This window comes from Pelodiscus sinensis, chromosome 12 (assembly GCF_052426305.1).
Source record: "Pelodiscus sinensis isolate ZL-2025 chromosome 12, ASM5242630v1, whole genome shotgun sequence".
Classification (NCBI taxonomy): domain Eukaryota; kingdom Metazoa; phylum Chordata; order Testudines; family Trionychidae; genus Pelodiscus; species Pelodiscus sinensis.
Window position 1 is genome coordinate 30,883,377 of NC_143063.1, and position 23,309 is coordinate 30,906,685.

General features: G+C 42.4%; 1 protein-coding gene across 2 annotated transcripts in view; it reads right to left on the minus strand.

Moving 5' to 3' along the window:
* Window positions 1–23,309, minus strand: part of LOC102463045 (transcription initiation factor TFIID subunit 4-like) — a 274,416-nt gene that overhangs the window by 188,778 nt on the left and 62,329 nt on the right. For both annotated transcript variants that reach the window (XM_075940091.2, XM_075940090.2), the window contains exon 10: window positions 690–859. In XM_075940091.2, the coding sequence (XP_075796206.1) occupies window positions 690–859 (170 nt within the window). The remainder of the gene's footprint in view (window positions 1–689; window positions 860–23,309) is intronic.

Consider the following 23,309-nt stretch of genomic DNA (forward strand, 5'->3'; position numbering starts at 1 on the left):
TCTCTGTGCTTCATCTTGGTCATGTGCAACATCTGAGAATGGGAAATGATTGTCTAGGAAGGAGTTCTGCTGAAAGGGATTTAGAGGTCGTGGAACACTACAAGTTAAACATGAGTCAACAGTGTGATACTTGCAAAAAAAAGCAATGATTATGGGATGCGCTAACAGGAGTGTTTTGTTAACAAGACACGAAAAGTCATTCTTCTACTGTGTGCTGATTAGGCCCCAGTTGGAGTACTGTGCCCAGTTCTGGGCACCACATTTCAAGAAAGATGTAGAGAAATTGGAGAAGATCCAGAGAAGAGCAACAAAAATGATAAAAGGTCTAGCAAACATGACCTATGAGGGAAAACTGAAAGAATTGGGCCTGTTTAGTTTAGAAAAGTGAAGACTGAGGGGGGACATGCTAGCAGTTTTCAAGTATGTAAAAGGATGTTACAATGGAAGGATTATTTCAATAACGTTTGCAAGGAGTATAAAGGATCCTCAAATAGATTATAATACCAAAGTGTCATTTTGATACATTTTGAGACAGCAAAGATACTTTCCTAATGAAATATGGACACATAATGGAAATACTTATAGAACTTTCATTATATCATGCTGGACGCTACACTGTATCATGACACTGACTAAAATGGATCTGCTCCAAAGGCAATACTTCTGAAAGCAAATGACATGCTCCTCACCCATTTCTAGTATTCGTTTATGTAAAGGGATAGCAGCAAGAAAAGGTTCATCTTTACAAGACTGTATCTGGGTTCCAACCAAGTCAGAGTTGGCTGCCATAATTCGGGCACTCTCTTCATTAAGGTTAACTCCAGCCATAGAAGCAACATCATTGATGTCATCGTCATCTCTATAACAAAAGCATAAACAAAAGATAATTTTGCATGGATACATTAACATCTATAAATTAATTGCCTCCCTTAAAGGGAATAATCATGCAATGCTCCTGATCAGAAGAGGGAATCTAGGCCAGCTTATCGGCACAACACCAAGCTCTGCTTTATCATGAAATACCCAAAACTCAGAAACCACTTAATGCACAGGTAGGAACCTTATTTGGGTCAGGGGCCACTGACCCACAGAAAAATGAGTCAGGGACAGCACACAAATGAGAAACTATAAAAACCACCCCACAATGCTGGGGATGGGGAGCCCAAAGCCTCCTGGGCCAGATACAGGCAAGCCAGAGGTTGCATATCTGGCCCCAGGGCATTAGTTTCCCCACCCTGACTTAATGGAACAAATATCTTTGACCACTCAGCTTCAACTATCAATGTGGTATGATTTGTGTACAGCAAGAACAGCTGAGCACCCTTCCTTGGACTGGAAATCAATGAAAAATATGGATAGCAATGTCTACTATGTGGCCAGCTGTACTAGGTTAGTGGTGACCACAGACCACAAGGTGCTCGGTCTTCCCTGCATGCTGATGATTTGGAAGTAGGGGGTCAATCTACAATAATAATAAACAAACAAAAAACCCACAGACAATGAAACCAAAACACATTATTTCAAATTGCTCAAGGTTCAAGAGATACTGCTATTAATACTGAAAACAAGAAATCTCACAAAAATGCCAAAGAAAAAAGTAAAAAACCACCCCAAAAAATTTATCCTAAAAACCTTAATGCTTTTGATGGAATTGGCACCACTTTAGAGAAGCTAAACAAGATCACATGAGACTGAAGATCCATTTCTGACAGTCACATGAGCTTAGCTGAAAATTGGACCATGCGAAGATAATCACAAACATGAACACATAGTTAGATAAATAAGTATGGATAGTAAACAAAGCTAGAACAAATAGGCTGGAAGCCCAGATCTCCAATTAGAGTTAAAACACAAGTGCTGACCATACTACAAATCTGTGTAAGTTTACTGGCTTGTGTAGTTAATGAAAATAAAGCACTAACTTACAAAGATGCCATACATGAATGCCTAAATAAGACTCCGGAATTCACCAAGGAAGAAAAAGACCAATGGTCATTCTTACAGAAACGGATCTCAACTAATGAATAGTTCATTACAACTAATGAACACCACATATATATATAACAAGCCCACAGTCTCTGAGGGTGTGTCTACACTGCACCGTTATTTCGAGATAACTAGCATTATTTTGAAACAACAATGCGAGCATCTACACAGCCATTCCGTTATTTCAAAATAATTTTGAAATAACGGACATCTTATTCCGAAATCTGTAAACCTAATTCTTCGTGGAATAACACCTTTTCTGAAATAGCTATTTCGAAATAAGGCGTGTGCAGATACTCTACTGCTGCTATTTTGAAATAGCCCCTAACAATAGAATCATAGAATCATAGGACTGGAAGGGACCTCAAGAGGTCATCGAGTCCAACCCCCCGCCCTCAAGGCAGGACCAAGCTCCACCTACACCATCCCTGACAGATGTCTATCTAACCTGTTCTTAAATATCTCCAGAGAGGGAGATCCCACCACCTCCCTTGGCAATTTATTCCAATATTTGACCACCCTGACAGTTAGGAATTTTTTCCTAATGTCCAATCTAAACTTCCCCTGCTGCACTTTAAGCCCATTACTCCTTGTCCTGTCCTCAGAAACCAAGAGGAACAAATTTTCTCCTTCCTTCTTGTGACACCCTTTTAGATATTTGAACCAGAGCCATTCTAAAGTACTCCTCCCCTGTGTCTTCTGGGGCTCTAAATCGAGATAGCATGTCTACGTTAGAGAAGCCTGCCTTGGACTAATTTTGAGGTTTCCCTGCAGTGTAGATGTGCTATTTCGAAATAAGCTATTTCAGAATAACTATTCCAGAATAACTTATTCCAAAATAACTGTGTAGTGTACCCTAACAAGCGAAATGCAAACACATAAATGCTGACACCATTATCAGTGTTTTCCCAAATGATTATGATAAATGTGGGATTTTGAAAGCATCTTGCAACCATAAATTATATTATGTCTACTATTCTATCGACATATAGCCAGTGTCATCACATTCAGTTCAACCAGGACCTATGATAATATATATCTGTGATCCCAGCATTTGGTCTTTGAGGGACAGTTTCACCTCCATCAAACATTCATTCTAACAGAATAAAATAGAAAAATAACTCCTTATTTCCCACAAAGTTTATGCTCTATGACATACAGGCAAATAATAATTGGCAGAACTTTCAAGATAAAACATAATTGTAGGAAACAGCCCTTTCCCTAGAATTATTCGCTTTTGAGAACGCTCATTTCTTCTTCCTTTAACGTTCTATCCATGTTCCTCCTTGCCCCTGACTCCTAATAGTAAGCAGGAACTGAACTATTTACCTTGCTATGCTTTAACAATAAGTGAAAATCATTTTTACATAATATGAGTCCTATTAGCATTCTTTCTATATAGTAGTTTTTGAAGCTACAGTAACAGCAAAACTCAAAATTGTGATTTTTAAAATGTACAATTGACAAGAAAAAAGTAAAATCTACATGTGAATTTTCCAAGTGAAGAAGCCTAAAGATATCAGTCTCAATATCATCACTAGGATGATATCAAGATATCATATAAAGATATCATCACTAGGATGATCCGAGGAATGGAAACCCTGTCTTATGAAAGGAGACTCAAGGAGCTTGGCTTGTTTACCTTAACCAAAAGAAGGCTGAGGGGGGACGTGATTGCTCTCTTTAAATATATTAGCAGGATAAATACCAGGGAGGGAGAGGAATTATTCAAGCTTAATACCAATGTGGACACAAGAACAAAAGGATATAAGCTGGCTAGTAGGAAGTTTAGACTTGAGATTAGACTAAGGTTTCTAACCATTAGAGGAGTGAAGTTCTGGAATGGCCTTCCAAGGGAAGTAGTGGGGGCAAAAGATCTATCTGTCTTCAAGGTTAAACTAGATGGGTTTATGAAGGGGATGGTTTGATGAGATAACATGATCTTGGTAACTAATTGACCATTCATTATCAGTGGTAAATAGGTCAATGGAGGGATGATAGGAGTTACTATAGAGAACTTTCTGGGTGTCTGACGGTAAGTCTTGCCCACATGCTCAGGGTTTAGCTGATCGCCATATTTGGGGTCGGGAAGGAATTTTCCTCCAGGGTAGATTGGCAGAGGCCCTGGAGGTTTTTCGCCTTCCACTGTAGCCTGGGGTACAGATCATAGCTGGAGGATTCTCTGCATCTTGGGGTCTTCAAACTATTTGAAGGCTTCAATATAGGTGAGAGGATTATTCTAGGAGGGGGTGGGTGAGATTCTGTGGCCTGCATTGTGCAGGGGGTCAGACTAGATGAACATAATGGTCCCTTCTGACCTTAAGGTCTATGAGTCTATGAGTCAATAACACAGTCAAATAAACCTTGCAAAGTAAATCATTTTTCAAAGAACTTTTACTTCCATGTTTATCTATTGAAGTTAGTGCTTATGGAAGGTATAAGAAACTCTAACTTCCAAAAATCCCATTGACTCACAAAACAGATATGGCATGGATAACAGCAGAGTAATGCTCCACTAACTCTATGCTCTGCCAATGTTCTTTAAAATTAAAAAGATCATAGAGCAGTTTTTAAATTAAAGGCAGGTAGAAAGCCAAGAACTGCGGAGTAGCACCTGGTTTGGAATGAGACATCCCTTAGGGAGGGTCTATTCATGGAGATTCTCTATGCTCTGGCAGGCCTGCCAATGAGGGAGGGGAAAAGAGGGTAACTTCCTGGAGCCTTTCTATTAAAAAAGGATCAGACTGCTAACACTGCTGATCACCATCAGAGTCCTGGGCGGTGCATGCCGGGAAGTCCTGAAGGTCTGGTGTGGGGAGACTAGCCTCCAGCCCCACCCCTTCCACCTAAGGCCCCACCTTTTCTGGGAGTGTGGAGCTAACCCATCCCCACACACACCTTGCCCAGGGTTCCAGCAATTCTGTCAGTGTCTCCCCCCCCCCCCGTGTCCTGCTAAGGAGGAGTGAATGGAAAATGATAAAATACAGGCAGGATCTGATCAGAGACTATCAAATGAAAGAGTCCCATTCAATTCATCTAATGGCAGACAGCTAAAAAATGACACATGTTTAAAGTGCTTTAATATACCATTGCTAGAAATCTAAATAATTCTATGAGTGAACTAGAGAGGCTCATATTAAATGAGGACATTGATACAAACAGGCATCATAGAAACTTGGTGGAATGAAGATAATCAATGGAACACAGTATTACCAAGGCACAACATATATCAGAAGGACAGAACGGGTTGTATTCATGGGGCAGTGGCATGGTATGTGAAAAAAAAAACACACAATCAAATTAAATAAAAATCTTAAATGAACCAAACTATAACACAGAATCTCTATGAATGGCAATTCCATGCTCTAATAATAAGAATATAGCAGGCAGTAGGTATACATTACTGACCACCTGACCAAGATGGTGATAGTGACTATGAAATGCTCAGGGAAATTAGAGAAGATATTTTACAATAAAAAACTCAATGGTAATGGAGGATTTCAACTATCCCCACACTGACTTGATAAAAATCACCTCAAGATAAAATGCAGAGACCAAATTTCTTGGAGCAGCTAGTCCTGGAACCCACAAGAGGAGAGGCAATTCTTGATTTAGTCCTAACTCAAGCACAAGATCTGGTCAAAGACGTGAATTTAGCTAAACTGGATGGTATTAGTGACAATAATATAATTGAATTTTACATCCCTATGACAGGGAAAACACCATAGCAGCCCCATTCCCAAAAGGGGAACTTACCCAAAAATGAGATCAGTTAAACAGAAAATTAAAGGTACACTGAAATTTCTGAAAGTTGCATGGAAACTTTTTAGACACCATAAAAGAGGTTCAACTTAAATCAGTGGTTCTCAAACAGTGGTCCATGGCTCAAGCTCAGCCTCTCCCCATTTTCCCCACAGCAGGGAGCCCATGCTGGCACTCCAGCCTCCTCATCCCTCTCCCGCTAGGTTAGAGCACCAGTGCCGGCTTCCTGCTGGGGGGCAGGTCAGAAAGCCCCAAGCCTTGCTGTGCAATCCGTCTCATAGAGAAAAACTGCTCCCCCTCATTCGGCCAGCAGCGGGAGACCATGTTACACAGTGCCTGGGACTGGTATGGGGTGCAAAGGCAAATAAGTGACCTTCCATGTGCAAACTCTTCATATACCCCTTCTCCCCCTGCCAAAACCCCCCATCCAAGCCTGTTTCTGCACTTCCTGCCCTAGCCAGACACCCTCCCCCCAGCCAGACACCCTATCCGCCCCCAGCCTGCTCCTGCACCCTCCCTCCTGGCCACATACTGCACCTTCCCTTGTTCTTGCTATCTCCTCCTGGACAAACACCCCACTCCCATCTTGCTCCTGCACCCCACCTCCCACCCAGACCTTGCACCTTTACCCCCTCCTGCACCTCACCTCTTGCCCACAGGCAGCCCTGTCCTGCACAATGAACCCCTCATTATTATCCCAACCCCAGAATGGGCCCAGGAACCACAGAAGAGTTAATCTGGCCAATGGGAAGCCCTGAATGTCAGTCCTCTCTGTCCCTATCCCTCCCCAGGTGGGGCTAGAGTGCCAGAAGAGTGAAGAATGTCAGTTGGGGGCCACATCAATGAGGGTTGGGGATTTTTGGAGGGTTTTTTTTGTGTGGTCCCCAGCTGATTTTTCTGTGGGTCCGTAGCCTCTGATCCAAAAAAGGTTCCCCACCCCTGCCATAAATAAAGAAAACACAGGAACTTTTTGTTTTGGACATAAATTAAAATTTTACTTTATTTAAAATGAAGTTTGATAAACTAACATGAGAAAGTTAAAGCTCTTAATCTGTTTAATAATTTATATTAATATTTCCTTTCTTACTTGTTAAATTAAACTGTTCTCCCTAGTTGAAGCACTAGCAAAATGGCTGGAGTGTAATTATGTAATTAACAGTGAGTTTCCATTAGCAACTCATGGTCTATGGAAAGATTTGCATTGAGTCAGGTGGGCCATAGGCCAAAAAGTTTGAGAACCAATGACTTAAATGTATATCCAAAATTAAAACATAGTAAGAGAACCAAAAAAGTGCCACCATGGCTAAACAACAAAGTAAAAGTAGCAGTGAGAGGCAAAAAAAAAATCCTTTAAAAATGTGGAAGCTAAATCTTAGTGAGGAGAATAGAAAGGAGCATAAATTCTGTCAAATTCAGAAAATAATTTAAAGTACAGATAGCTAAAAACTCAAAAAGTAACAGCAATTTTTTTAACTACATCAGAAGCAGGAAGCCTGCTGAACAACCTGTGGGGCCATTAGACAAATGAGATGCTAAAGAAGCATTCAAGGGCAGTATAGCCATTATGGAGAAACTAAATTAATTCTTTGCTTTGGTCTTCTTGGCTAAGGATGAAGGAGATTCACAAACCTAGAGCCATTCTTTTTAGGTGACAACTTTGAGAACTCTTCCAGATTGAAATGTCATTTGAGAGGAGACTTGGAACAAATTGATAAATTAAACAGTAATAAGTCATCAGAACCAGATGGTATTCATTGAAGAGTTCTGAAGGAATTCAAATATGAAATTGCAGAACTACTAACTATGGTGTGTAATCTACCATTTAAATCTACTTTTGTACCGGATGATTGGAGGTATGTGATGCCAATTTTTAAAAAAGGCTCCAGAGGCAATCCTGGCAATTACAATCTAGTTAACTTGACTTCAGCAGTGGGCCAACTGGTTGAAACAACAGTAAAGAACAAAACTGTCAGACACATAGATGGACTTGATTTGTTGGGGAAGAGTAAACATGGTTTTTGTAAAGGGAAATCATGTCTCACCAATATATTAGAATTCTTCAAGGGGATCAACAAGCATGTGGACAAGGGGGAACCAGCGGATATCGTGTAATTAGATTTTCAAACAGCTTTTGACAAGGTCCATCACCAATGCCTCTTAAGCACACTAAGCTGTCATAGGGAAAAAGGGAAGGTCCTCTCATGGACTAGTAACTGATTAAAAGATAAGTGTAGTGGGGCAGCTACACGACTCCTGCAAGGAAGGGGTTAAAGCAGGCTGTAGGATGCCTGTGCAAACACCTTCCAATCAGGAAAGGGCTCACTGGGGGCCAATCAGAGAACAGTTTTCTGGGGCAACCTTGTTATAAAGAGCTACTCAACAGAGCAGAGAGACAGGGAAACTGAGTGTGGAGAGCCTACCACAGGAGTGGAGCCTCCTGCAAACCAAGCTCAGAGAAAAGCTGCAGTTGAAAATTCCTTCCATGGGTGATTTGAGGGAGAGGGTGTGTAGTGCAGTGGTCCCCAATGCGGTGCCCGTGGGCGCCATGGCACCCGCCAGGCCATTTCTATGAGCTCGCCGAGTGATTGGGGGCAGTGCCAGCCCAGGGCGCGCAGCACATGGGCGGCCCCGCCCCCGGGCCCGCGGCGTATGAGCGTCCCCGCCCCTGGGCACATAGCATAGGATCAGCACCAGACCTGGGCATGCGGCGTATGGGCGTCCCCACCCCTGGGCACGCAGCACAGAAGTGGCACTGGACCCAAGCATGTGGCGTATGGGCAGCCCCACCCCTGGATGTGCAGCACAGGAGTGGCGCCGGCCCCGGGAGTGCAGTGCATGGGTGGCTCTGGCACCGGGCACTCGGCATATGGGTGTCCCCGCGCCACATTGGTGGCCCAGCCCCCGGGCATCTGGCAGCCACAAAAGGTTGGGGACCACTGGTGTAGTGCTTCTGTAGCCCACTCCAGAAGGGAAAGGACTGCAGACAAGCCAGAGGAGGCTTTCACAACTCTGACCAATTAGGGCAGGGAGCAGCCAGCCAATCAAAGCCAGGCTGGGCCTATAAAGGCATTCACTCTTGCTCCAAGTGTGGAGTAGGAGGGTCCTGGCTGCCTGGAAAGTTAGAGAGGGTACCCGAGACAGAACAGTGCTGGGGAAAGGTAGGTAGAGCTAGAGAGCTTTGGTCTGACCCAACTCCCAGGCTGCGGGCCTGATTTAGGGGCCTTAGGTGTACTAAGGCTGCAGGGAGCCAGCCAGGGCAGGAAGAGGCAGCCAATGATGCCAATGATGAGTGGCCATTTCAGACTCCAGGGGCTAGATGATGACTGGAAGTGGGTCATTGAGTAAAGGTAGATATAGGGGCTTGGGGTTTCCTGGGAGGGGAGGACCCCAGAATGTGGGGACACTGCTGTAGGTCAGTAATGTGAGGAAAGGGCACCATGAGCCAGAATTGAAATGGAGCCTGAAGAAGCGCAGAAGATAGGTAGCTGAGAGTGAGACACCAGTCAACAGAGGGTGCTCCAGGGCTGGAAGAGCTAATTCCTGAAGAGACCAGCAGGAGGTACCATACTACAATGGGAAACAAGGGGTATGACTAAATGGTCATTTTTCACAATGGGGGGGGGTAAATGTTGGTGTCCCCCAGTGGTCTGTACTGGGATCAGTCTGATTCAACATATGATTTAGAAAAATGTGGTAAACAGTGAGGTGCAGCCTCTGTCCGCAGGAAGCTCGGACCCCCCACAGACGGAGGCTGCTGCCAAAGCAATCTCTATCTGTGGTGGGCCCAGACTTGCCACAAACAGAGGCTGCTTGTGGGAGGCAGAGCAGCCTCTGTCCACAGGGATCTTGGGCCCCCGGCAGACAGGGGCTGCTGCCACCACATTCTGCTGCCTCTATACCAACCCTGGTCACCACGAACAGGGGTTGCTTGGTGGCAACAGCCCCTGTCCGCAGGGGGCCTAGCTTCCCACTGGGTCCCTTGTGAACAGAGGCTGCTTCACAGAAGTGTCCCCATCTCCACACCCCCCCCCCCCTGCCTCTGATAGAGGCACCGGGGGGATGGGGGGAAGCCATACCCCAGATACAGTGCTGAAGGGAACCGGCTTTTAAGCCGACTCATCCCAGCACCAGCTCCTGTCCCAACCCCTTGCTGCCTCTATAAGAGGCAGCAAGCGGGGGACACCATACAGAGCACAGTTTCTCTGCTTGAGTTTCTGCTCACCTTGTGCTCCCTGCAGCACTTCTGCTTTTGAAATGTACAAAAGCCCCAGAAGGCTCTTGTTCATTTCAAAATGCAGGAGGGCCTGCAGTGGGAACTGTGAGCTGGGACTGCTTCAGTCCCTGCTTGCACTGTTTCCCGCTGTGCCTCTGCCTCCCCTGCTCCACCTTAACAGAGATGCTTCTGGGGGGAGCCACTTTTACCAGTTTCCACCAGCTCCTGCGCCCTCCCCCCACCTTGCTGCCTCTCTCTGACAGAGGCAGCGGAGGGGAGGGAAGTGACTGTCAAGTCAACTCACTTACATCCCTACCGGGGACTATAGAATAGTCAAGTAACTGATAAAAATTCATGCAGTTACTTGACTCTTCAACTACCCAATATCTAACATCCCTAGTAGATATAGCTGTAAAGCTGCAAAAAAGAAAACAATGTGGTCCCACCACACCAATTTAAAAATACATATTCTTATTGCTGTAACGCCACCGTGAGTCACTGTACTGCTGAAAACATTCACTGCCTTAAACCCTTTCTGCAAAATTGCAGAGATAATGTATAAATGTCACAAAAAGTAAAATGTTAAGTTTAAAGAAGTTTATCCTTCATATTTTTATTTATCTGGTAGAGCTACACTAAGTTCTTGCTCCCACTTTTGCATGGTACTTTTGCCACCTAATTTTTTAAAAAATATACACATTTAAATAAATGATTAGATTCTAAACATTATTAACAAAATAAAACAGGCTACAATTGGCGTCAAACTATTTTTTTCTGAAAACTTTCAGTGATATTATCAAGAGCATTTCAACATTGCTAATAGTTTATTTCATCATGAGAACCCCTCAACAGAATCATTTTCTTGTATTTTATTTGATAATGTATTATTAATATCTGTGAAGTAGGGATGTAAAATCCTGGTTAATCAGTTAATCCGTTAAACCTTAGGTTTAATCGGTTAACCAATTAAGCAGGGTCCCATGATGGGAGGACAGCAGCAGGAGCAATTAGCCCCGAGCATAGGGCTGCCTTTCCTGCTCTCAGCTCTTCTATGTGCAGGACAGCCGGCTTCTGCTCCCGGCCCACTGCGGGGCTGGTGATGAGGTAATGCTTACTGGGTAACCCATTAAACCGGTTACCCATTCACATCCCTGCTAAGCGGAGAATAAAATATTACAGGAAAGGCAGAAGCAAATTTTAATAATAATTGGTGAGTGGTGTTTTACAATCTAATGACAGTTTCTAATTTTTTTTATTTTTTTTTAAATTTTTTAAGAATTATTGAATGGAGGGTAGAGTAGTTTTGGATATGTTAAGTGAGAAATATGACCAAAAACACTTGCAAACTGTTTTTTAACTGTTTCCCATAAAAGTCAACTGTTCACTTCAGATCAATGGATTTTCAGTAGTAATTCTGTGGAACAAAGATGCCATCCAGTGGTAGGCTAGATTGATAGTTACTGTCTATTCCCTATTCATAGCACAGCACACAATGTTTCATAGGATTAGGTTCCTTTGCACATCACATTGTGCTAACTCTAAAGGTACAACATAGCACAGTTGCTGCTGATTCCCTTTTTCGTTATATTTGTACAGTTTTAGGGTATTGGAAGCAACCTCACAATGTAGTATGTATTATTTATTAGTGTAGGACTGTTTTCCCCCCTCAAGCTCATAGTGTTGTCCACATCTTAACAGATGTAGTTTAATGGACCATTTTTCTTCCCATATGCAGCCACCTCTCCTCCACTCATGATCAGAAACACTAAAGTAACTATTGCATGCTTATGTGAAAAAATGAAATTAAGGAAAGTAATATATATAGCAATTATATATAGTAATAACACTTTACTATGTCAATATGACATCATATCATCCAATTTGGAGTGTCTCATTGTAATTATAACATTGATTTTTTATTTCTAAAAACTGAAATTAAAGAAAGTAAACAGCTTTTTTTCAACATATATTTCCCTCGATATTATTTTAAATATTAAAGACTATGGCTATGTCTAGACTACAGAGTTATATTGGAAAAGATATTCAAAATGCAAACCGCAATTTGTGTATCTTTTTCCGCTTTTTTTTTTCTGGAAGAAGCTTTTCCGAAATTTAGCCCATCTACATGGGGCCAGATTTCGGAAAACCCTCCTCTTTTGGAACATCCCTTATTCCTCATACAATGAAGAATACAGGGATGTTGAAAGAACATATCCGCTTTTTCGGAAACTGTTCTGAAAAAGTAGATGCATTCCTTGGATGCGGTAGAGCTTTTCTGGGATACCTCTGGTATCCAAGAAAATCTCTGCAGTGTAAACACAGCCTATGAGTTAATGTTGGAGGCTAATGTTTTTGGTGGCACTTCCAACATAAGCCAAGACTAGCTTTTCATGAAGTCTACTTGTGAAAGTGCAATTAACAATAGTGACCTTATTTTAAAGTTTTATGGACCAATGACAACATACCACAGGTAGGGATGTTAAAGGGTTAACCAGTAAGCATACCGGTAATACTCATGCTTACCAGTATGCTTACCACTATGCTTACTGGTTAACTGGTCTTGGCCAGTGAATTCTGACGGCAGCCAGTTGCACTGGGCTGGAACAGTCCTGGCCACTTAAGGACCAGTAGGGCTAGATGCCGGGACCCTTTGGCCACAACCAGGCTGAATGCAGGCTAGGCATCAGGGCCTACACTAAAACAATTAACTGGTTAAGCACTCTTGTTTAACCAGTTAATTGTTTTAACATACCTAACCATAGGGGTAGTAAAAGTGAGCTCAGAGTATCAAGAAAACATTAATCTCACTTTATAAGTACAGGTTCCTCAAGAGATGCAGCACCAGGACAAGTATTCATGAGGTTCACAGGCTACATACAACCAGCTCTGAAATACAGCTCAGAACAATATGGAGCCTTTGGAAAAAGAAGGTGAAACTAGATGATTGCTAAACCTAACTATCCCATCTCAAACAAAACAATCTACACTGGCAGCATTCCCTGTATCCATTTTTTTCACTCTGACAGGACTGTCTTCTATAATGAGTAAAATCAACCAGATTATGGTTTCTAATCTCACTTCACTTAGGCTGGATCACTGATCACCTTATTACAGACCCAATCCTTTAACATTCCTTTTTATGATTATTAAACATATGTGATGTGGATGGGAAAAGGAGTAAATGGGTGCTGCCGGGTTGGTCCAGTAGCGCCAAGGAGCGGTGCTGCGGGACCAACCGGCAGCGCCCCACCTGCTCTACCACAGGCCCCGGGCTTTGCTCCACATCACCCTGGTCTGCTGGGGGGGGCACTAGCTGCGTCCCCCCCCAGCAGACCAGGGAGACACAGAGCAAAGCCGCGGAGGACCCGGGCCGGACCGCGGCGCTTCCAGATCAGCGCTGTGGTCCGGCCCGGGTCCTCCGCGGCTTTGTTCAGCGTCTCCCTGGTCTGCAGACCAGGGAGGCGCTGAGCAAAGCCGCGCAGGACCCGGCCCGACCCGCGGCGCTTCCAGCTGATCTGGAAGCGCCGCGGTCCGGCCCGGGTACTCCGCGGCTTTGCTCCGCGTCTCCCTGGTTTGCTGGGGGGGGACGCAGCTAGTGCCCCCCCCCAGCAGACCAGGGAGATGTGGAGCAAAGCCCGGGGCCTGTGGTCGAGCAGGTGGGGCGCTGCCGGTTGATCCCGCAGCACCGCTCCTTGGCGCTACTGGACCAACCCGGCAGCACCCCAGCTGCTAAGCCCCAGGAGTCCTGATTCAGCCGCTGCTGATCTGGAAGCGGCCGCGGGTCCGGCCCCGGGTCCTGCGCCGCTTTGCTCCCCGTCTCCCTGGTCTGCTGGCTCCCGCAGCAGAACAGGGAGATGGGGAGCAGCTTTTCTCGCCCCAGAGGAGGCGGGCGGCGGGACCAGGTGTCCCGCCGCTCGACTCCTCCGGGGCGAGAAAATCCCAGTTCGTAACTGCGGATCCGACATAAGTCGGATCCGCGTAACTCGGGGACTACCTGTACAGTAAAACTCCATTAGTCCGGCATCCAATGCTCTGGCACTCCTGATGGTCCGGCACCATCAGGAACTCGGAAGCCCTCGGGGAAGCCGGACAATTGGACCTGCTCTGCGCCTGGCTTCCCCGATTCAGCCGCTGCTGAAACTGACCAGAAGCTGAATCGGAGAACCTGTAGGCAGAGCAGCTGGGGTGCTGCCAGGTTGGTCCCGTAGCACCGCCCCTCGGTGCTGCGAGACCAACCCGGCAGCACCCCAGCTGCTCTGCCCCAGGCGTCCCCTATTCAGCCACTGCTGAAACTGATCAGCAGCTGACTCTGGGAAGCCCGGGGCAAAGCTGCTCTGCCCCGGGCTTCCTGGAATCAGCCGTAGGTCAGTTTCAGCAGCGGCTAAATAGGGGTGCCTGGGGCAGAGCAGCTGGGGTGCTGCCGGGTTGGTCCCATAGTGCCGCCCCTCGGCGTCCCCAAGAGCAGGCGCTGCCCCAGGCGTCCCCAAGAGCAGCTTGGGTGCTGCCGGGTTGGTCTCGCAGCACCGAGGGGCGGCGCTACCGGACCAATCTGGCAACATCCCAGCTGCTCTGCTGCAGGTGTCCCCGATTCAGCTGCTGCTGAAAGAAACTGACCAGAAGCTGCTGAATCGGGGACGCCTGGGGCAGAGCATCCCCCACACCCCATCCCAGACTCCTCGTAGCCCCCCTTCTGATAGTCCGGCATATTTGATAATCCGGCACCCCCTGGGTCCTAAAGGTGCCAGATTATCGGAAGTTTATTGTACTTTACTACCTTCTAGTAAAACTTTAACTCCTCAATTAGTCTGCAATTGGTGCGGAGAAGCACGTAAATCGGATGGAGACTTCTCTTAGAGGAGAATCCTTTGATTGAGATTCTCTAAGCTGTAGTCAGAAAGAGAGGACGGGAGAGGACAAACCATGGGCCAGAGCAGACAAACAACCGCATATAAAGGAAGCCAATGCATCAGGGAAGGGAAGACAAATAAACAGTGGCAAATTTTTAAAGTGCTTCTACACAAATGCTAGGAGTCTGACTAATAAGATGGGTAAACAAGAATACCTCGTATTAAAGGAGGAGATTGACATAATAGGCATCACTGAAACCTGGTGGAATGAGAAAAATCTGTGGGACACAATCATACCGGGATATAAAATATATCGAAGGATAGAGCGGGCTGTGTGGGTGGCGGAGTGGCACTGTATGTGAAAGATAATGTAGAATCAAATTAAATAAAAATATTAAATGAATGAACATGTTCAATAGAATCGCCATGGATAGTAATTCCATGCTCCAATAATAAGAATTTAGCAGTAGGGATATATTATCGACCACCTGACCAGGACAGCAATACTGACATTGAAATGCTGAGGGAGATTAGAGAAGCTACCAAAATAAAGAACTCTATAATAATGGGAGATTTTAATTATCCCCATATTGACTGGATACATGTCACCTAAGGAAGAGAAGGAGAGATAAAATTTCTCAATGGCTTAAAAGACTGCTTCTTGGAGCAGCTGGTACAGGAAGCCACAAGGGGAGAGGCAATTCTCGATTTAGTCCTGAGTGGAGCGCAGGATCAGGTCCAGGAGATAACCATTACAGGACCGCTTGGGAATAGTGACCATAATATAACAACATTTAACATTCCTTTGGTGGGAAGAACACCTCAGCAGTCCAGCACTCTGGCTTTTAATTTCAAAAAGGGGAATTACACAAAAATGAGGAGGTTAGTTAAACAGAAATTAAAAGGCACAGTGACTAGAGCCAAATCCCTGCAAGCTGCATGGAAACTTTTTAAAGGCCCAAATTAAATGTATACCCCAAATTAAAAAAACATAGTAAAGAGACCTAAAAAAGAGTTACTGTGGCTTAACCAGCTTGTAAAAGAAGCAGTGAGGGACAAAAAAGGCATCTTTCACGAAGTGGAAGTCCAGTCCTAGTGAGATAAATAGAAAGGAACATAAACACTGTCAAATCAAGTATAAAAATGTAATAAGAAAAGCAAAAAAAGATTTTGAGGAACAGCTAGCCAAAAACTGAAAAAGAAATAGCAAAATGTTTTTTAAGTACATTAGAAGCAGGAAGCCTGCTAAAAAACCAGTGGGTCCCCTAGACAATCGAGATATAAAAGGAGCAATCAAGGACGAGAAAGCCATTGCGGAGAAACTACATGATTTCTTTGCTTCAGTCTTCACGGCTGAGGATGTTAGGGAGATTCCCAAATCTGCACCATCCTTTGTGGGTGATGAATCTGAGGAGCTGTCCTGGATTGAAGTGTCATTAGAGGAGGTTTTGGAACAAATAGAAAAACTTAATGTTAACAAATCACCAGGACCAGATGACATTCACCCAAGGGTTCTAAAAGAACTCAAATGGAAAATTGCTGAACTATTATCTGTGGTTTGTAACCTATCCTTTAAATTGGCTTCCGTACCGAATGACTGGATGGTAGCTAACGTGACACCAATATTTTAAAAGGGCTCTAGAGGTGATCTTGGCAATTACAGACTAGCAAGTCTAACTTCAGTACCGGACAAATTAGTCGAAATAATAGTAAAGAATAAAATTGTCAGGCATGTAGAAGAACATAATTTGTTGGGCAAAAGTCAACATGGTTTCTGTAAAGAGAAATCATGTCTTACTAATCTATTAGAGTTCTTTGAAGGGGTTAACAAACATGCGGACAAGGGGGATCCAGTAGATATAGTATACTTAAATTTTCAGTAAGCCTTTGACAAGGTCCCTTACCAAAGGCTCTTGTGTAAATTACATTGTCATGGGATAAGAGGGAAGGTCCTTTCATGGACTGAGAACTAGTTAAAAGACAGGAAACAAAGGGTAGAAATAAATGGTAAATTTTCAGAATGGAGAGGGATAACTAGTGCTGTCCCCCAAGGGTCAGTCCTGAGACCAATCCTGTTCAATTTATTCATAAATGATCTGGAGAAAGCGGTAAGCAGTGAGGTAGTAAAGTTTGCGGATGATACTAAACTGTTTAAGATAGTCAAGACAGAAGCAGACTGTAAAGAACTTCAAAAAGATCTCACCAAACTGAGTGATTGGGCAACAAAATGGCAAATGAAATTTAATGTGGATAAATATAAAGTAATGCACGTTGGAAAAAATAACCCTAACTATACGTACAGTATGATGGGGGCTAATTTGGACAAATCAGGAAAGAGATCTTGGAGTTATCGTGGACAATTCTCTGAAAACGTCCACACACTGTGTAGCGGCGGTCAAAAAGGCAAATAGGATGTTAGGAATTATTAAGAAAGGGATAGAAAATAAGACAAAGAATATCTTACTGCCCCTGTATAAAACTATGATACGCCCACATCTTGAATACTGTGTACAGATGTAGTCTCCTCACCTCAAAAAAGATATTTTGGCCTCAGAAAAGGGCAACTAAAATGATTAGGGGTTTGGAACGGGTCCCATATGAAGAGAGGTTAAAGCGACTGGGACTTTTCAGTTTAGAAAAGAGGAGACTAGGGGAGATATGATAAAGGTATATAAAATTATAAGTGGTGTGGAGAGAGTAAATAAAGAAAAGTTATGTATTAGTTCCCATAATAGAAGAACTAGAGGTCACCAAATGAAGTTAATGGATAGCAGGTTTAAAACTAATAAAAGAAAGTTCTTCTTCACACAGCGCGTAGTCAACCTGTGGAACTCCTTGCCAGAGAAGGATAGGACAATAACAGAGTTTAAAGAGAAACTAGATAATTTTATGGAGGTTAGGTCCATAAAAGGCTATTAGCCAGGGGATAGAAATGGTGTCCCTGGCCTCTGTTTGTCAGAGGCTGGAGAAGGATGGAAGGAGACAAATCTCTTGATCATTGTCTTCGGTCCACCCCCTCTGGGGCACCTGGTGCTAGCCACTGTCTGCAAACAGGCTACTGGGCTAGATGGCCATTCTTATGTCCTGCTGTACTCAGTGAAGCAAGATATCCATTGTGAGTAAAGTTACCATAATCCTGCTTTAAATTATTTTTCATTAAGAAAAAAACAGGGTATACAATACCAATATCTTAAAATATCTGAGAAGGTGAAGAATGTTTTGTAGAGAAAGAACAGAGATACTTCAGTTTTTCACATGCAAAGAGTAAACAACTAGGACAATTATTGTTCATAACTCAGCCACAAATTTCAGGACACTATAATTGATTGACAAAAAACATTGAGATAACAAGCATAAAGGTTAACTACAAGAATTTTAAACACAAAATGTGGAACTAGATCCTTAGTGTGTTGATAACATTGTTCCTGAAGCAGCCCAGGAGGAAGAATTTGTCTCAGTCACAATCACTCTCCTCATCTCCCCACAGCTCTCTGTCAGCCACAGTGTACGTTCCCCAATACGCTATTTCACAGGTACTCTGAAAGCAGGGCCAAGGCTCCACCTAGACAAGTGAGAAACGTAATGGCTCTATACATCTTGTTTCCCCACTGGAGTGGTGGTACAGTGCAACGGCACAAGGGAGTAAGGCAGTGGTGGGCAACCTGCAGCTCAGGAGAACTGGGCCTCCCTCCCTCCCCCATGTACCTCTCACGCACTAGGGCACTGGAGTCTCACACTTCCTACTCCTCCCCTCCCAGCACTTTCAAAGCACTACAAATCTGCTGATTTACACTCTGTCCCCACTCCTCCCACTCCCTCCCAGAACTGGAATGCTGCAAATCAGCTGTTTGCAGCTTTTCAAGCTCTGGGAGTAAGGGTGAGGAGCAGGGACAGAGCGCAAATAGGTGGATTCATGGTACTCTGAATGTGCTGGGAAAGAGTGGGTGGAGCAGACAAGTGTGGGGCTCCAGAGGAACACTGAGATGAAGGAAGGCCACTCATGTGGCCCACTTACTAATCTTGGTTGTTCATTGCTTGAGTAAGGGGATCCCTGATGCTTCTTCTATTTTCTTGCGCTAGTGCACAGGATTGGCCACAAACTGGCCCTTGATTATTAGACATACTAAGGGCCATATTATGGGTTGGGATTACAAGCAGTTTCCACTGATATCAATGGGAGTCTTGTGTTTATATCCCAAACCAGATTACAGTCCTCAGCAAATAGATAAACGAAAAAGAAAAAAAATGCTTACCAGGTTTTTCACTATTCTTTAGGATCCATATAGGGATGCTTAATCTGTCCTTAAGGGAAGTGGCCTGGCATTTTCTGGGTCATGTCTAAAATAATCTAAAGTAGCAGATTAAGAACCAACTTCCAATTTACTTTTATTGGGTATTGTTTTGTATTACTATATTGTGAGTAAAACTTGTAGGCCTGACACATCGTAGTAGTTCAATAAGCTTTGTTTTATGTAGTTATATAGATTTTGTTTAATAAGTTTAGTTTATAGGAGCTGCTAAGTATTAAAATATATTTTGTATTTGGTATTATAAATTAGTAAGAAATTGTTTAATTTTTTTTTTTAAATTTTGTAAGCTTGTAAGAAATCCTGCCTGTTTCTGTCAAGAGACAGAAGACTTCAGCATCAGAGGGTTAGAATGGCTAACAAGAAGGCGTGAACTCAGGCATGGGTCAAATTCAGGATGGCCAAAGGGGGCAGAATTGAGGACTTTAAAGCAAAAGTTGGGACTTACAACCATAAAAATGGGGTGTATAGCCATGCCATGAAGTTTTGGATTAGTCTTTTGAAGACAACTTTGGAGCATCAAACTGTGGCTGACAGAACCCAGCTTTTTTGGTCACTAGGCTGGGATGAGCACCAATAAGACTGGTAATTATGACACCAGCTGCAGGACTTACGTGTACGTGTGTGAATGCATATGCCGATTTCTATACTTTATTTGCAATAAACGTGGCATATTGCCTTTTTCCCTTGAAAAAGATTCGAATATGTCTTATAGGTATAACAAGCTCACCTGTAAATTGTATTATTATGGTTACAGATATATCTTGAGATTATTAGCTATTAAATAACAAAAAGAACTTTAGGCACTCATAGCCTGAAAAATTCTATTCATAAACAAAAATATTTAATTACAACGTATTTATCCAATCAAGCATTACTCTCTCCACTAATAACTGTCCTCAAACAATTATTCACAACATAATTTATGCAAGCTTTGATATGAACAATGAATTCATCTGGTTTGAAAACAGGATCCATGAACAAATAGATGTGTGTCAAGTTACGAGGGAGTGGGGAGTAGCATGTCACAGAAATCAGTGTTAAGTGGGGTCTTAATACATTTATTTCCACATCAAATACTAGTTTGATTTAGGTTTGATATTGTTTGGGAATATTTCTTCACACCTCAAACACCTAAGAGCCCGTAAAACAAAGACAGGGCATATATTCATGCCCATCCTGCAAGCATTAGTCCACTGTCATGATACTCAACCATCCAATAACAGTAATACCCTACCTATCTAACACAGTTATTTTCAAGTCAACAATATTATCACTCCTAAAGTACAAAAGTTAAAAAAAAAACAGATTTTCGGAAAATTCATTCTATAGTCAAAGAATAAGTGCTGAAAATTTGGAAAGATTCACTATATTATTCACTATATTATGCAAACAAAACAAAATTTAAACCATGCTCAATGTGCAAATGTAAACATAAGATAAGCTATGGAATCATTTTTTGCAACTTCAAACATTTGTCATGGTAGTTAGCCATTTATCATCCCAATTTACAAATCTAGCTATCAAAGGAATTTATATATACTTTCCCCACTTCGTCTGGGACTGCCTCAGTCCTCAGCCTCCCACCTTTCAATTGTCCTTTACGAAGGACAGGGAGGGCTGAAGATTCCCTCCACCCCACATTTGTATGGGATTGTTGCAGCCAGGTGAAAGGAGCTGGCTGTTCCCCTTCGTCATGGAGCAAGGGGAAAGTGCACAGGGACTAGACAAATCTGCACCTCACTCAGCTGAGCCCACTGGAGCTGCAGCAGCCATGGAGAAGCACTTTTTACCTGGTCCCACTCTGCTGCAATGAGAGAGCGCTGTGGTACTCTCCTCTCCTCGGGGTAGACCGTGTACTGAATCCTTCATTCCCAAGCCCACCCCAGAGCAATGATTTAAATGAATGCACAAATGTATGTACATTTTCATTTTATTTTCCAAAAACTGAATAAAGGACCTGAGCAATGCCAGGTAAATCTTCTAGTACTATTATATTTTTGGTACTTTGATAGTCTAGAAGCCTCCAAGGAAGACTGGAGCCCTCCTATGGCAATCGAGAAATTGTAAACAAGACTGCCATGTACATGTTCATCTCTAGATGTCATCACAGTTAACAACCCCACATGCATGAATGGGGTAGTTCACAATTTTCCCTGACAAATTTTAGCTAGGATAAGTTTTTACCCACAAAATAAAATAACATATGAAGTCATGTGGGGATTTTATTTTGGAGAAGATAGGGGATTAACAACTGGTTTTATAAAGGAAAATTAACTTACATCTTAACTACAGAGCACCAACAATGCATTATGAATCTAACTTTTAACAAAGTAATTATTGTCAACATTGAATTCTAAACTACCATTTGTGAAATGCTCTGTTCACATGTGCCTTCAGTAAACAATATATATCAGAAAAAATAGTTTAATAAGATACAATGGACTTAGTATTTACATTATTAAAATAAAATGTCTAGAAAAACAAAGTTCCCATTTCTATTACTAGTGACCAGCCCTTTTCCCATGAGTGAAAAACTAAAGTAAGTTATTTTAAAGAAAGAGTATGAAATAATGAAACAAATATGCAATAATAAAGCACCAAGGGTAAAATGAATTTATACATAACACAACTATTTTTCATATTTTTGCTCTGCTTAGATGCCAGTTTGCCTTCTGGCTATAAACACATTCTTCACACACGCTGGGAATGTTGAGGAAAACTAGTCAGCATTCAGAGGATTAATACTGATTTCCAGCTCTGTGCCTTTAGGCTTAATAGTCAGACATCTATTTGTCCTCAGGAGAGGTTAGGGGTTGAAATGCAAATATTCAAACAACAGAATTCTTTGTTACAATATCAAGAAAAAACTTGATCTTTACTGCTGTTTAATAAATCCTTGCGATTTTATGGATTTATTTAAATACAGCATTGTGTCTTGCTATTTTGAACAAGAAAACAATGCAAGGAAACAAACACATTGATTCTGACTAAATTTGTTCTCTAGAGGAAAAATGACATACAATCTTGACAGCTTATTTACCAAACTCACTAAAGATTTATTGATTTATCAATCAGTGCCTTGAGCATTTGCTTCTCCTCTAGGGAAAATTAACAATTCCAACTAACCTAATATATTCTACATATAAACTAAGTGAATGAAAGAATCAATCCTGGCACAATTTACAACATCCAGTAACAAAAAATGCTGTCCCTTTTGGTGTATGTAAAATTGAAAGCCATGCTAAAGAAGAATAAATGTCTATGTTGCTTACTAACACAAAAAATATTTATTAAGACTGTACAATTGAACCCAACTACATTTTAAATCATTTAAATACTCAGTGGGAGGCAAAAGCATTTGAAAATATAAAATTGAATGATTTTGCATCTCGATTAATACTAAGTACTACCACTATTAGTTGCAATGCTGACATGCCTCAGAGCAGAGATATTTCACAACATGCTACAAATTCTCTTTAACTCTACCTGTAAAAGTCTAAGCTTGTCAATTAATTACTAGTTTGATGAGGTCAGATCAAAGCAAGTATCCTAAAGGAAGAATGTGACAGTCTAAGAATAATTTCTTATTTTAGCAAATAAATAGGGAAAAGGGTAATATTTTAAAAGGAATTAAAATGCATTTCAAACAAGCAACCAATTTAAAATGAAGGTGGGAAGAAGATAAAAGCAATAAAATATAACATCCATTTTCCACTACAAGTATTAAAATGTTCAAAAAATAGAATGCAAAATAATGTTAATGAAAGTTTGATGTGTATTCAAAGTAACAGGCATAGCAGTTCAATAAGCCCAACTGCAGCTCAATAAACCCATGCTACTGAGCTGAACTTCTGCAGCTCCTAACCACTATAGGAACCCAAAGAATGCCCCAAGTTGTGCCTCACAAACAAATCACACAATGGAGTTTCTCTTGTCAGTTCTAAAGAACAGCATTTCCCCTAGGCTTCATACCTGCAGCTGAGCTGCACAAGCCTATCTAAATACAGTATGCCCTGCTGTCACAGTTAGGATTATCTCAACAAGGTACATCTCCTATGAGCGTTAAAATCTGATTCATAAAATAGCTGCATTGCACACTTATGAAAACCTCATCTACATAGTTTCCTCTACTAAGAGAATAATTCCTATTCACAACAGTGTTTTGGAAGGTTTATGAAATATTAAAAAACT